The 15,691-nt window shown below is 54.9% G+C and overlaps 1 protein-coding gene across 7 annotated transcripts in view; it reads left to right on the top strand.

Annotated features, from left to right (window-relative positions):
* The first annotated feature begins 482 nt into the window (after positions 1–482).
* The window catches only part of Speg (striated muscle enriched protein kinase), a 49,765-nt gene continuing 34,556 nt past the window's right edge, over positions 483–15,691 (top strand). For 3 of the 7 annotated variants that reach the window (XM_013113738.3, XM_040753260.1, XM_040753261.1), the window contains exons 1-7: positions 493–563; positions 1,529–2,451; positions 3,038–3,127; positions 3,210–3,546; positions 6,125–7,428; positions 9,270–9,413; positions 9,889–10,071. In XM_013113738.3, the coding sequence (XP_012969192.1) occupies positions 2,232–2,451; positions 3,038–3,127; positions 3,210–3,546; positions 6,125–7,428; positions 9,270–9,413; positions 9,889–10,071 (2,278 nt within the window). In that variant the 5' untranslated portion in view covers positions 493–563; positions 1,529–2,231. The other 4 variants (XM_013113739.3, XM_013113742.3, XM_040753258.1 and 1 more) reach the window with 4 other exon arrangements.

Below are 15,691 nucleotides of genomic sequence, written 5' to 3'. Positions count from 1 at the left end.
GTGCTCTCTGACAGTGTGCGTGTGTGCGCATGTTTGCGGTACGCTAGCGAAGATGCTGCTGACCTTCCATAGTCAGCCTGCTGGAGGAAAGGGGATGCGGCGAGGAGGCCGCCTCTCGCTACCAACCAAAGGGGCCTGCACTAGAGGCTACTGCACGCCTTTCTGTGCCTCAGTTTCCCCATGTGCCCAGGGCCCGAAAGGCAGATGTGGGGTGGGGGTGCCGGCTGTCAGCGTCGGGAGGTGTTCCGTGGGAGAGCTGTAAAGCAGACGAGTACTACTCCAGGGTGGGTAGAAGGGCTGCGAAGAGAAGGGTCGCCAGGTAGGGCTCAGGCTGGCGGAGGAGGGGCGGGCTCTGGGCGCAGCCGCCTTCGTCTTACCCCCACCCCGGCTTCCAAGGCCCCGCGGCTCCTTCCGCCACCCGCGCTGGCTCCGGCCCGCTCCCCAGCTCGCCCCCGGCCCCGCCTCCGACTCCGCCCCGCCCCCGCCTGTCCCCTCCTCGCCCGGCCGCCGGCCCGGCCCCCTCCCCCGCCATGAAGAAGCTGTGGGTGAAGAAGCGTTTCCAGGTGAGGGCTCCGGGGGCGGGCGGCGCCGGGAGGGGGCAGGAAGGGCTGGGCGCCCCGAGGGAGGGCGGGTCACCGCGGCTGGGCCCAGGGGAGGGGGCGCTGGAGTGGCGCTGGCCCCACCCCAGCCCCGCTGAGGGCGACGGGCCGGGCACAGGCGGGGGGGGGCCTCACTGGCCAGCGACCGGAGAGCTTAGGCCCCTCCCCGTGCTGAAGGGCAGAAGCCCCCATCATCCCCAAGCCCCTCGATCCCTGGAGGCCCCGGCCACAGTCTCAGCACGCAGCGCCCACTGGCTTCTTTGCCATCTCACCCACATCCAGTCCTGGCCTCAGTCCCCGCCCGGCTTTTCCTGGGCCCCCTACTCCGCAGCCTTTCTGTTTTCGGAGATCTGAAAGCAAAGCGCATGGATGCGCGCTGAGCTCAGTAAATTTCCCAAAGCTCTGTCCTGTCCTCTACGTACTGGGGCCTCCTTCCTGCATTAGCGAGGTGCTGGCCTTTGAGGGACCTTATCCTTTGCCTGTCCCTACCCTGCCTGCTTGACACCTATCCCAGGTATCTGCCCTTCGCGGCGGCAGGAATCTGTCCTCCGCCCTCCATCTCTCTTCATTCTAGCGCCCCCACTCCATCTTCCCTCAGTCATGCTGATTTCCGTGTCTCCTTGTTTGTATCTCTGGGCGTGCTGCTCTGACCCCAGGCTCTGAACCTCTAGCCCTTAGGAAGTACTAGGGTTTGCTCTGCCGCCCTGCTGTTTCCTAGCCTTTTTTCCCTGGCTCCTCCCCAAAGTCCCCCTGGATAGTCTAGAGGAAGGAGAGCTGAGCCTTTATGACTAGGGCAAACTAATGGCTCTGGTCTCTGCCCTGGCCCCTAGTGTGAGTTCCTCTTTGATAATAGCAGATTGGGATGAGAGGTATATGGATTCAGGAACAAGCCTCCTCCTCAACAACTCGTTCTGACTTTTCTCTTTCAGAAAACCGGCCATTCCCGCCGGGCCTTTGGCCGACTTACCCATGGTGCGTGGACTTCCGGTTGCTGTAGCCCATGCCCACTTCTCTTGTTCCATGACCCTTCATGAGGCCCTGAAGATAGCCCATGAGATGTGGAACCCCTCCCCATCTACCCATCCCCGAGAAAGACCACTATTCTCTGCAGCAGAGAAAGACCCTAGTGTTCGGGAAGGGGCTCCCTAGCACACCCACCATGGGCCTCGGCTCTCTGTTGTCCATCTGGGGACCAAGTGAGAAGCATTGCATTGGCCTGTTCTGGCAATGACTACATGGCCCCTGTTTTTTATGGTACCTGAAGGGAAACCGAGGCACAGAACATGGTTGGCTCTGGGATGTTGAAAAATGCCCAGGGATCTTTGCTCCTAACCTAACCACGGCACTTTTTGAGGACCATTCAGCAGGAGAGAAGTTCTTGAGGAAGTGGCTGCCACAGTGTAGACAGATGGCAACGCATTTGTAAGGAACGGACAAAGTACAGTGCAAACCCTGTAATAGAAGATGGGCCTGATGCCTCGCACTAGGGAGACAGACCAGAGTGTGTGACTGGGCACAAGTGTGTGTGTGTGTGTGCTTGTGTGCGTGTGTGCGCGCGTGTGTGTGGTGAGAGTACCAGTAAGTGCTGAGAGTACCAGAATCACTGGGCATTTGAGATGACAACCTAAGCATATGGCTTCCCAGTGTTGGTACATTCTGGGCGTCTCCCTCCCCTCCGCATCCCACAGAGCATCTCTGGGATCCTTGGGCACCAGGGACCCTTATGCTCCCTATGTTCTGCCTGCCTTCCATGCCCCATCCCACAAGCACTCTGATAACTGTCTGTCCACATCTCTCTCCTGCTGCTCCTATGGAAGCGAAGTTTTCCGCTCCTGCAGAAAGCAAAGTTACGGTAGGAAGCTGACTCCTGCCCTAGCCCCTCACCCCCTCCCCTCCCCAGTCTGGGCTTCTCCTCACCCTGCCTCAGTTACACCCTGACGCCTTCCAGCTGGCTTGGGGTTCAGGACAGCCTGGTCCTGCTGTTGGTTGCGTGCCTTGACAGTACAACTCTGAGGTGACTCCTCTTTGTTCCTGGGGTATCGGAACCTAGACTTTTGAACCCTGGAACTTAGGGCCTTGTTATGTGGGATGCCGCTATTCAAGACCTTAAGGTGTTATGGACGTGGAGAGGGTGGAAGAGGCCCTGGTAAGCCATTAAGTGGGTGGGGGTGGCTTATTTGAAGGGGTCCATGGAGGTAAGGGTTATCATTCAAGGGTGAGTGGTCCAGAGACGGACCAGGCCACCATCATGGGAGGGGCTACCTCGAGCATCCCAGGCTGGACAGAAGGGAGGCAGGAATAAAAGAGAGTAGACTGGGTCCTGGAAGCTCTCCCTGTGATTAAGATGGAACTTGCTGTGGGGGAGGCAGGAGGCGACTAGGGAAGAGTTGGAGGCATAGGGAGGAGGTCCTTGCCCACACAGACCCCTTCTACTCCAGACTCCGAGACTGCTGAGGATGACATCAGCGATGTGCAAGGGACCCAGCGCCTGGAGCTTCGGGATGACAGGGCCTTCAGCACCCCCACGGGTGAGCTTTCTGGGTGCTCCAAGAGCAAGCCGACTGGCTTCCCACAAAGGGTGCCTCTGTCTCACTGTGCTCGTTTCTCTAGGGGGCTCTGACACCCTTGTGGGCACCTCTCTGGACACACCCCCGACCTCCGTGACGGGCACCTCAGAGGAGCAAGTGAGCTGGTGGGGCAGCGGGCAGACCGTCCTGGAGCAGGAAGCGGGCAGCGGGGGTGGCACCCGCCCCCTCCCGGGCAGCCCAAGGCAAGCACAGACAACCGGGGCCGGGCCACGGCACCTGGGGGTGGAGCCGCTGGTGCGGGCATCGAGAGCTAATCTGGTGGGCGCAAGCTGGGGGTCAGAGGATAGCCTTTCGGTGGCCAGTGACCTGTACGGCAGCGCGTTCAGTCTGTACAGAGGACGGGCGCTCTCGATCCACGTGTAAGTAATGGCCTCACCTGGGCCCGCACTGTCTCATCTCATCGTGCTGTCCCTTGTGCTGCCCATCACTGCTCCATCCGGTCTCCTCTGCCTCATCCGTCTCTGTGCACTCCATTCCCCACTGCTCCCACTCCTGGCGCTCGCTACACGCTCTCTTTCCGCACCACTGCCTCCTTGGGCGTCACCACCCACGGGCTCCTGCTCCCACCTGTGCAGGCTCACCGTGCCATCCTCATGTGGACCCCTCCGTCCCTTCCTCTTCTCCTCTCAGAGCCTCAGTTTGTCAGGGCCCCTCTCCCGCCTCGCCCATGTAGGCTCCAGTTGTCCCAGGATCCCCCCCCCTCAGGGGCCCCCTCCGTGCCTGCTGTCTCAGCAGCTGCTGCCTTTTCGTCTCTCTGCACATTCCTGTTCCCATGTGGGCCTTTTTCTGGGAGGAACAGAACCTTTCTGCACGGCAGCTCCCGGGAGAGCGGGAGAGAGCGAGGGAGCGAGACAGCACCCAGGAGAGAGAAGAGAGCGAGGTGGTCAGGGGCAGCTGGGCCGAGGGACCTGTGGAGGACACCGGGAGGCTGTGGGTGGTGGGGAGGCGGCGGGCGGGCTGAGAGATGAGGAGGGGGTGGGGTAGAGAGCTTGGGTGGAGACGGAGGGTTACAGTAACAGTGGCAGGGGGCATGGGGTGGTCTCATGGGCAACACCTGAGGATGGGTTCATGGCTGACCTGGTAGGGGGTAATGACAGGTGGGGTGTTAGGGTGAAGTGCCGACGCCATTTTCTGGAGATTTAGGGGATGGCAGAAACAGGAGCGGGTGCTAGAGCAGAAGAGGGAGTGCCTGGTGATAGATGTAATGGTGTGCATTTGGGTAACTGAAGAGGGTCTCCATTTGTGATGGGCGTGGGTGTTGGGTAGATGTGGATGATAGCAAGGGGCCCTGGTGTGTTTTTTAAGAGTGTGGTTATTGTGGTCAGTGATGGGCAGGGGAGAGGCCTAGGTCCATGGTGGGGGCCTAGGGAGCTCCTTTGGCTTATCTTATTGGCGTTATCAGGCACTCCTTCCCTGCCTTTCTTTCCCAGGCCCCAGCCTGAGCCTGGAGTTGCTATGGCAACTTCAGAGGAACCCATTTCCTTAGTGATATCTATGGAACAGAGTGTGTCCTGGAGCTGCGAGCTGACCGGCAAGAGGTCTGCTCTGCTGTCCCCAGTTTCTCTCCAGGCCTCACCTACTTCCCTGAGACCATTCCTTAAGGACTCTGCCGCCCCTCCCTCTCGGTAGACTGCCTCGTGGCTTTTCTCCTTTAGCCCTTCCCCCTCTTGCAGGCAGGGGTGGGTCTACAGCGTGGGTGGTGACTCAGGTAGTCTAAAATATCCTTACATTGAAGCGCTCATAGAACTTATGCTCCTGGCTGGTACTGTACCATTTCTTCTCCTTTCCATGTTCCCAGAAACCCAGGCAGTTGGAAGGGAGCAAAAGCTCAGGGATCAGACTGCGTTTCATCCTTAACATCACTTCCTGGATGTCACCTTGGGAGGGCACTGGCCCTCCTTGAATCAACCTCAGTTTATCTCTCTATAAATAGGGACAATGTCAGTTCCTCTGTTGAGGGACTTTTGCAAGGCTTTGAATAACTCAGTGCCTGGCACACACTATTCAATGAGCTTGCTCATGAGTTTGGGCTCTAATATGTCAGGTATAAGAGCGAGCTCTCGGATGCCCTCTCTTGCCAGTCTTCTTTGGTAATGTGCCCTTTCCCCATACAGATGGGGCAAACTGGCATCTAGCTCCTGGGCGTCAGAATTCTATTTGATGAGGAGGTACTGGGTTAATGGCTTCTTCGCCCCTCATCCCCCATCCCCCAACACACACACACACACACACACACACACACACACACACACACACACTTTGTGCGGTCCCACTTGGTAGTTATTTTTGACCAGGGACTATATCTGAGTGCGCTCCTGAAGGAGACTTCTGTCCTTCTCAGAAAGGTTTCCAATTTTTTTCTCCATGGGAGTAGAGAGGCCTGCACTAGGGTACATTGATCTAAAGGTATGCCACAGGGGTAGGGCACTGCTCTCTAAAGGCTTTGTATGCCTGGTGAGGCTAGGAGCCACTGTAAAGGACAAGTATCCTGTTCAGACTGGGCAGGGCTGCTGTGGGGACCAGCTTGGGGCAGGAATGAGTAGGAGGCACATTCCTGAGAGGAGCCCCTCCCTCGTGTTTTCCCTCACCATCTCATCTTTGGGTCCTCATCTTCCTTTCTTTTTCTCTCCCTCATGCTCAGTTCGCGCTGTGTCCCAGCTTCCAGGGCTGGGGGAAGGGGGCTGGTCGGAACCTCTGAGGCTGAGTCTGTATCTGGACCCAGCTATTAGCCCAGTCTTCTGGTGCATGAGCCGCTGGCCTCTCCCCAGCACCTGCTCTGGCTGTGCCCTCGTGGGGGTGGGGGTGGGACAGGAAAATCTGTCCTGTGTCACCCCAAGCCTGCCCAGCATGCCCCACTGCCCAATCCCTCTTACAAGCTAGGGGTCCGGGAGGAAAGGCCCCCTGAGTCCTCCACCCCTCTCGGCCTTGGTTCTACAGCAGCATCCCTCAGAGTGGATTGCGCAGAGAGGAGCCGGACCTTCAGCCTCAGCCGGCCAGTGATGCCCTTCGTCCACGCCCTGCCCTTCCACCTCCCTCCAAATCAGCGCTGCTTCCCCCACCATCTCCTCGGGTGGGTAAGAGGGCTTTGCCAGGACCCAGTGCCCAGTCCCCAGCTACTCCCACTTCGTCCCATCGGCGTACTCAGGAGCTTTCGCTGCCTGAGGACACCATCACCGAAGAGAAGCGAGGGAAAAAGCCTAAGTCATCAGGGCCGTCTCTGGCGGGCACGGTGGAGTCCCGGCCCCAGACGCCACTGAGCGAGGCCTCGGGTCGCTTGTCAGCGCTGGGCCGCTCCCCCCGGCTTGTGCGCGCGGGCTCCCGCATCCTGGATAAGCTGCAGTTCTTCGAGGAGCGGCGACGCAGCCTGGAGCGCAGCGACTCGCCACCAGCGCCCCTGCGGCCCTGGGTGCCCCTGCGCAAGGCCCGCTCGCTGGAGCAGCCCAAGTCCGAGGGCGGCGGGACTTGGGGCACACCAGGAGCCTCGCAGGAGGAGCTGCGGTCACCTCGGGGCAGTGTGGCAGAGCGGCGTCGCCTGTTCCAGCAGAAGGCGGCCTCGTTGGACGAGCGCACGCGACAGCGCAACGCAGCCTCGGACCTCGAGCTCCGCTTCGCTCAGGAGCTGGGCCGCATCCGCAGATCTGCGTCGCGGGAGGAACTGGTGCGTTCTCACGAGTCCCTGCGTGCTACGCTGCAGCGCGCCCCGTCTCCTCGAGAGCCCGGCGAACCCCCACTCTTTTCTCGGCCCTCCACACCCAAGACTTCCCGGGCGGTAAACCCGGCCGCCACCCAGCCGCCTCCTCCCAGCAGCGTGGGCAAATCTGGGGACGAGCCTGGGAGACCCCGGAGCCGAGGACCGGTGGGCAGGACTGACCTGGGGGAAGGCCCTCAGCAGGAGATTAAGCGTCGCGACCAGTTCCCGTTAACCAGGAGCAGAGCCATCCAGGAGTGCAGGAGCCCTGTGCCGCCTGCCACTGCTGATCCCCTGGAAAGCAGGACAAAAGCCCCTTCTGGTCGGAAGCGGGAACCTCCAGCACAAGCAGTGCGCTTTCTGCCGTGGGCCACTCCGGGCGTGGAGGGCTCTGCTCTGCCCCAGACCTTGGAGAAGAACAGAGCGGGGCCAGAGGCTGAGAAGAGGCTTCGCAGAGGACCTGAGGAGGATGGTCCTTGGGGGGCCTGGGACCGCAGAGGGACCCGCAGCCAAGGCAAAGGTCGCCGTGCTCGGCCTATGTCTCCTGAGCTCGGTAAGAGCACAGAGAGGGCTGAGAACAGCAAGGGTGAGCGGGCTGAGGGAACAACTCAGCAAGACTGTTTGGCGGGAACAGGTTTTGTTTGCTGCTTCCAGCATTGACACAGGGGTTGGAGTAAAGGTCCCGTGTTAGATCTGCTATCGGTGAGGGGAATGTGAGTGTGCTCAGTGGAGCAGAGATGTGAGCGAAGTCCGGGCGGGCATTTGCTGTATATCCTTTAAGGTGCCGCGAACTGCTAGGTAGAGGAGCCCCTAGGGCCAGCAGGTGGAGGAGGTGCTGACTGGAACCTAAGGAGTTCTCATGGCCCCCATACCTTTGTGGGTCGAGACAGTCTAATACTGAGGAAAAAAACAGCAGAAACAAAACCTCGAAGTTCCCCAACCCTTTGCTCTGTCGCACCGCCTCCTCCTTACCCCATTCCATCACCTAACCCTTTGTGGCTACAAAGGTCTGAGCCACACTCACCTTCCAGCTTCCTTGCATCTAGTCCCATCCTTGCATCCTGCCTCACGGAGCAACATCACCAACAGAATGCTACTGTCCCGAGCCCTGAAAGTTTCTAGCAGCAACTCAGGGCATGTTCTTGGAGAAGCATAGGAAAGCACCCTTCACTTTCCCCAACTCCCTGATGCTTCCCCCAGAGTGTCCCAGGGCCTGCCAATACTGTATTATTTATTGCACTTACCACCTTGTGATTTTCTCTATCAGAATTATTTTTCATTTCCAGATCAGCCCCTCAAAATCTTTAGACACGTGTAGGCTCTCATTCATCCTACTTAGCGCCATGACTGTGTTCCCGCCACGGTGTCCCGGATGGTGTGTCAAATAGGCCCGTAGAGATGTTACTTCATGTCAGTCTCCATGCCAGCTACACAGTGTCATGCCTTCATCTCCCCCATAGCACAGCAGAGGCTCAGAGAGTTGATCTCATTTGCTGAAGGTGATACAGTTAGAAAGACAGCCACCCTGGGATCCTCACTGCCCTTTCAGATACCTGTGTCGTCTTTATCTAGCTGATAAGATGTTAGAGGTAGAAAACACCAGGGGAGGGGTTGGAGGTATAGCTCAGCGGGAGAGCATGTGCCCAGTATGCAAGAGACCCTGAGTTCAACCTCCAGTGTACATTTAGAAGATACCGAGAGAGAACCACAGCAGAGTGATTTTTATCTCTGTGTGTATAGTAAGTATCCTATAAGCAGGCACCCTATCTTATTTCCTGTTGTATTCCTGGAACTCGGTCCTCAGTGGGCATTTAGGTATAGTGTTTCTGTTTGCTTCAGGGACGTAATCAGCGCTGATCTTCATAGACCCTCTGACCCCTCTGCCACTGTCTCTTTGGAATCTGGCGGCCTTACACATTTGACTATCCCTCTTACCCCACCCCACCCCCCATTTCCCTGTGAACCTAGTATGGCTACTTAGGTCTTAGAGGGCTTGTTCTCTGTCCACTAGTGCTTAGACAGTCTGTGGTCCCCAGAGTGCTTTCATAAGATCTGCTAAGACAGACATAGTGGCCAATCATGCGAAGACACCCACTGCCCATCATCCCACTGCCCTCCAGCAGCCAGCACCTGTTGTGAGTGGAGTAGACTCTCTGTTGCCCTGTACTGATTAAGAATCTTTGCTCTGGTTTCCCCTTCCTTTGTCTAGGACATTAAAGAGAGAGGCCTCTGCTTCCCTCAGATGTTGCCTTCCAGAAACTCCTCGTGCAGGGTTTTTGTTTTCTAGGATTCCGTACTGCCAACATCCCCTCTCCCCACAAATGTCCCCCGATGCCTCCGCAAGGCTCATGTCCCCTTACCCTCTCTCTCTACCTCTGCTCCCGTGTCCGGTAGAGTCCTCAGACGACTCCTATGTATCCGCTGGAGAAGAACCTCTGGAGGCGCCAGTGTTTGAGATTCCCCTGCAGAACATGGTGGTGGCACCAGGAGCTGATGTCCTGCTTAAGTGTATCATCACCTCCAACCCCCCACCCCAAGGTGAGCCTGCAGGTTGTGGTGGCAAGCATGTGGTATGGGGACAGGACAGGCTTCCTGGAACCCTCTTATGGCAGGGTGTGCAAGAGGAAAATGGTCAGTCCATGGGACCTGCCCTGACTCTGGTGTATTCTGGAAGATTGTCCCCTGCCTCCCCAGCTCAGGGGTAAGGCAGCCTGGGCCTCTGGAGTGAGGGCAGATTCCTCAGAATTCCCCAGAGGGAGGAGAGCTAAGGTACCCTAGTTGGTAGAGTTCTTGCCTAGCACACAGCACTGCATAATGTGGTGGAGCATCTATAATCCCAGCTACATAGTGAGCCTGGACTACATGGAATCCTATCTCATTTTAAAAGTTGACTCTGTGTGTGTGTGTGTGTGTGTGTGTGGAAACGTGGGGCAGTAGGGTGGTGGGTAGGGATGCAATTCCACAGCAAACCCTTTGTTGCCACGATGAGCTGGTTCTTCCTCCTTCCCCACAGTGTCCTGGAAAAAGGATGGGTTGACATTGTACAGCGAGGGTCGTCTTCTCATCCGGGCCGAAGGCGAGCGGCACACCCTGCTGCTCAGGGAGGCCCGGGCTGCTGATGCTGGGAGCTACACAGCCACTGCCACCAACGAACTGGGCCAGGCTAGCTGTGCTTCTTCCCTGACCGTGAGACCTGGTAGGGAACCTTCTGGATTGGGTTCTGGTTGGGGTGAACTGTGGAGACTTCCTGGTGAACGTGAGAATGTGGGTTCAGAGTCTCCCCACTTGTGCCCAAGCACTTGGCTTCCCAGTGTGCATGATCCTTCCTTATGCTGGCTTTGACTCTCTGGAAGAAGCAATTTAAGTGGTCCTAGTCTCAGGACAAGGACACCCTAATCCAGAAAAATCCACAAAGTTGATGAAATTTGTCCGTGAACATCCTTTAAATACTATCTTGCTAAGGTGATTCTCTTAATGGGGTCTATGGAAAGGCCAATTGTCTTGGAGTCTCTGAGAAAAAGAATGTCCTAGCTCAAAGGACTTGAGAGTCACCAAGAGCTTCTGGGGTCATTCCTTTCCAGGACAAGAAAACAGAAAGTAACAAAGAAGGGTCCACACGCTAGGTCTGTTCCTATTGGGTCTCAGGCCCTACAGAGGCCGCAGCTGAGTGTACCATTGAGAGATAGCCATCTTGAGGCTGCCTTGTCTGTTTTTATGAAGGCCCTCACTTGGTGTGAGACTACTTCCTTTGGGTTGCAGCCCAGTATCTTTCTGGTTCAGGCAGGGCAGGTCCAGTGGCTATGTGCACGGAAGTTCCACTCATTTAGGTGGTTGTGTTTAACAGTGTGCTAATCCTGAGTGGTAGGGAGGGGATGGAAGGGTGTTATATCAAGAAAAGGTACTGGTAAGACCTACGGAGGTGGATGTTACCAATGGGTATCCAAACTAGCTGGGAGGGCAGAGCTCAGAGACCAGTGTTCTGGGATGCTTGCATTGAGACTTCAGGGTCCTGGAGTAGGCTGGGAGTCAGCACACCGTGTCTTGTGCCTTCTTCTATTCAGTGTTGCAGAGACAAGCACAGGAGCCGTGTATGCACTGTTCTAGGGCTTCAGCCCTCAACGCATTCCCAATTCAGGAGTTCTTAGTGGGCTCTGGTATCGGCATTTGGGTCGTGTTAGTTCCTTTGGTAGCATGTCCGCCTTGTGGTCCTTCATTCCTCCCTGGAGCTGTTTGAAGCTTTCTCCTCTCTCCTCACCCTCCTACTGTGCTGAATCATACCCACCCCTCCACTTCATGTTTCCACCCTTCCATCACCTCTGGGATCCGGCTTCTGACTCAGCTCCTAGCTCTCCTAGGGGCCCCAGGCCTCGCTCCAGAACTCCAGTCAATACCTGGCTTGGACTGAGAGCTGGCAAGGGGTGGGGTGTGAGGTGCCCCAGTACTGGCTGGTGGCCATCCGGGAGCCTTTTAAGGCTGGGAAAGCGGCTTGGGGCACGGCAGCTGTCAGCACTTGCCTGGGAGTTCTGTGTTTGCCACGTTGAATCTCCTGAGCTTCAGTTCCCTCATTTGTAAAGCAGAGATAATTATGCCGTCCTCACGGATGGAAGCAAGTGTGCGAATGAGCTTTATGAACTGTAAAGCTGTAGACAAATGTTAGTTGTTAGCGTTTGAGGGTGATGCTGGGCACATGAGCTCAGCTTTCCACGAGGATCTGGAAAGTGCCTTGTCCTTCCCTGCCCTTTTCTTCATGCTGTCTGTGTCTTGGCGACTCGACTCCTGCTCCTCCAAAGCCACTGTCTTCTAGGCCCTCCCTGTTCTCCAGCCCCTGGATCTTCAGCTTGTCCTGACATCTCTGTGCCGGCTTCATCCTGGGGACCCGGAAAACTTTCATTATGTCATGAGGGTACATCAAGCATTGAAGCAGCCCCCCATAAGTTAGACTGGCTCCAGGGTTCAAGAGGCTGGCATGTAGGTTCAGATTCAGCACTGGTTATGGACCAAGCTGACTTTCTTACCCTACAAGGCACTGTTTGGTCTAAAGTGGTTGGATGGAGGCCAGAGGGCCCAGAGAGAAGCTGGAGCAGGCAGAACCAATGGTGGCAAAGATGTTTGGCAATAGAAGACGTCTCAGACCAGGCATCTGTAGGTACTGAAGGATGGGTGTCTGGCTGCTGGGTATAGGGGGTATGTGGGGGGATTAGCACTGCCTTGTGGAAAGAGACCTGTATGGAGCCACTGCCCTTTCTTCCTACCTCCCCACCCTATACTCAGTGCCATGGAAACCAGGCTGGATTCCCAGTGCACTCCAGGGGTACCCATCCCATCAGGACTTGCTTTTAAAACCCACAGACGTCCATTCTTGTTTGGGAATCACATTAACCCAGGCAACTTGAGAATACAGCCGTTGGCTTGGGGAACAGGGGCTGCTGTGGAGGCTGTCTTGTCTGAGCCCTGAGTCTCTCTCACCCTCTCACCCTCTCAAATTGACTGTGGATGGAAGGGTCTCTGGAGTGTGAAGTGAAGCATCTGATAGCTGTCACATCTGTCATACAAGCCTCTGTTGAGGACCCACTGATGTCGGGTGCCCTGTGTTTGCAGAGTGTCATGTGCTTCTTACAAATCTTTTCCTGTCTCTTTTCTCAGGCTGTATGTATGCATGTGTGTATAAATGGAGATGTGTGTGTGTTTGTGACTCTGATCTTACAGATGAGAAAAAAAACACCTGAATATGATTATATAGAACTTGAACCAGGTCAGCAGCCCAGGAACATGCCTGGGAATGTTATTAACAATAAGTGATACAGTGATGGAAATTACTTATCCAAGTAACAAATTAGTTTGTGTCTTGCGTAAAAACAACCACTATTTGGTATTTACCAAGTACTTCCTATGTACTGGACTCACTGTTGATTACAAAGTCACATTTAACCAAGCTCTGTGAAGTAGGTTGGGTTGTTGGGTCCACTTCACTAACGAGGTTACTGAGACTAGGGAAGTGTTAGCAGAGTGCTGACCACCAGACCTTGCAAGACAAGGGAAGCATTCTGAGTCTGAACTGTGCAATGTAGTACACCAATTGCACATGGCATCCAGCACGTGGAATGTGGCTAGTGGGGCTTCAGCTTTTGTGCAATGTCGTCTTACTTGTTATGCATGTTAATGGTCTCAGCCATTACTTCCCCCCTCCACACCCACACCTCAGTTAGGATGCTAAGCCAGGGCAGCTGATGGCTGGATATCCCTAACCACTACCCTATACAGTCCCCTTTCCTGCCACTCTGAAGATATTGGAGCTACGGTGTGCCCTGAGCTTGTGGGGAGGACATTGCCCAGGCCTGTCTGAGTAGTCAGATTTTGGGGGCGGGTGTCTCTGCCTTCTCTCTTGACTCTCCATCTCCATCCTTTGTGACTCTGGTCCTAGTGCTGGCCGGGGGGGGGGGATGAGGCTCAGAATGCTCTGTCCACTGCCTGCACTTCTCATGTATTTGAATCCAAGGTCTAGCGTTGCCCAGCCAGGACCCTGAAGACCGTGGCCTCTTCACTTTGCCTTAGCTGACCTCGTTTCTTTTTTCCTTTCTTTTTTTTTTTTTTTTTTTTTTTTTGTCTGTCATATATGGTTCATCTTAATGGATGAGCTATGTACTCTGTAAGACTGGTGAGTTCTGAGGGGACAGAAAATTGGCCTCCAATATTTGAACTAGGAGACAGTGTTCACTGTGACTTAATCTTATATTAAAGATCACCACTAACATGTCTTTTTTTTTTTAAAGAAACTATTTACTGGAAAGGAAGGAAGAAAATTGTGCACCCAGCTCTACCCTCTTTTCCTGGTGTGGGTCCTAGGCGACCACCTGCATAGTTGCAGGTGCCTTCCTAACCATGACAGTGGCAGCTAATACTCTCTGATTGCCACATAGTCCCTGTTATCCATTTTACTGGGGTCTGGACGACGTTTGGCAAAGCAAAGTACCATGGTCTACTCAGCCAGACTCAGCCTTCCCTTCCTGTCCCTGCTATCAGCATCAGGGGTACCTGTGGACTGACTCCCCAGGGCTGTTATTTAGAATAGAGTTTGTCCCCCACCACCTGTCACAAGAATGGAGACCTAATTTAGTGTGAATGCAAGCAGCTTAGCTGGCCCAGAGCAATCCAGCATAATCATATGTGAGAAATCCAACCCTTGCGTAGCTGGGTCAGGCTAACCATGTGAAATTCTCACCAGGGTTTCATACATTTAAAACTAACCCTGAAACACTCTGAGCAGTGTTTCTTCACGCCCCAGGGAGTTCTGGGGAAATGGTCACCCAGCACACTGAGACAAGCCCTATCTCCAGGCCCAGCCCTTATTTCCCTCATTTCTTCACTGGTGATCACTGTGGCAGCTCCCTCAAAAAGTACCTCTATGGAACCTCCCAAGGCAGTACATACGGAGGGCAAAGGCGAATCCCTGACCACATGGAAATGCTGGTTAGTCCCCAGCCCATACTTCCAGGCCAGCCCTTCAGTGGGTCTCCACCTTCTAGACAGTAGGGCCTAGGTCCGTCAGGGTTGTGGGAGGTGGCCAGGGGTTCCTGCTCTCACGCTGTTGTCCCTTTCTTTCCTTTCCCTTCTTTTTCAGTTTGTCTTTTTCCATTTTTATCTCTCATTTTATTCGCCAGTGTTGGCTCCCTTTCCAAACCAAAGAAAAATGAAACTAAAGAATTGTTCCACCAGTCTCTGTGTAACAGCCCTGGCTGTCCTGGAATTCACTTTGTAGACCAGGCTGGCCTTGGATGCACTGAGATCTGCCTGCCTCTGCCTTCTAAATGCTGGAATTAAAGTCATATGCCACCACACCCAGCTCTGTGACCCCTTTCTTATTATCTAGTTATTTATTTATTTTTATTTTATGTGTATTGGTGTTTTGCCATGGGTTTTCAGTCCTCTGGAACTAGAATTACAGACAGTTGTGAGCTGCTATGTGGGTGCTGGGTATTGAACTAGGGTTCTCTGAAAGAGAAGTCAGTGCTCTTAACCACTGAGCCATCTCTCCAGCCCCCCTTTCTTATTTGGCCTCCCACGTCTGTTCCCAGACAATTGGCAGGCCTCTGAGCCTACACTTTCTACCTCATGTAGTTTTTAGTTTTTTTAAATTAATTTTTCTAAAATAAACTCTAATTTAAATGCCACTTCTTCCCTCATTCCCAGAGCCAAGAGTCATCTCTGTGGCCTTTATTGGCTCCTCCTTTCCCATTTTGCCTCCGCTCCTGCTCACTCCTACTCCAGTGTGTCTGCCTAGTCTTCCTTACCAAGCCAAAGTCCCCTGACTACAAGACTGTGTCTTTCTACATCTCGGTCCTTGCAGCCATACCTGGAAGCCCTGCTAGAAGATTAGGGACTATGTGGATCACAAGGCTTGGGGATGAGGTGGAGGGAACAAGAGAAGCATTGTCACCAGGTGGTGGTGGTGCACGCCTTTAATCCCAGCGCTTGGGAGGCAGAGGCAGGCGGATCTCTGTGAGTGAGAGATCAGCCAGTCTACAGATCAGTTCTAAGACAGCTAAGACTGTTACACAGAGAAACCCTGTCTCAAAAAAAGTAAGTAAGGAGAATTGTCCTGGAGGTTCCAGCCCTGGAAGCACCTAGGGGATGGGAAGGATACATAGAGTAATAAGGCTCCATCTGAGATGGGAGGTTGGGATGGCAACAGAGACCATAGGGCTGTGGCCCACCAAGTCAAGTCCTCGAAAGCATCAGCATCCCTTGGGAACGTGCTAGATATACAGACAGTTGCCTATCTGTTGACCCAAGCCTGTAATCCTAGCTGCTGGGGAGGC

Source organism: Mesocricetus auratus, unplaced genomic scaffold (assembly GCF_017639785.1).
Source record: "Mesocricetus auratus isolate SY011 unplaced genomic scaffold, BCM_Maur_2.0 Super-Scaffold_100010, whole genome shotgun sequence".
Taxonomy (NCBI): Eukaryota; Metazoa; Chordata; class Mammalia; order Rodentia; family Cricetidae; genus Mesocricetus; species Mesocricetus auratus.
This window is presented reverse-complemented; position numbering and strand designations above follow the sequence as displayed.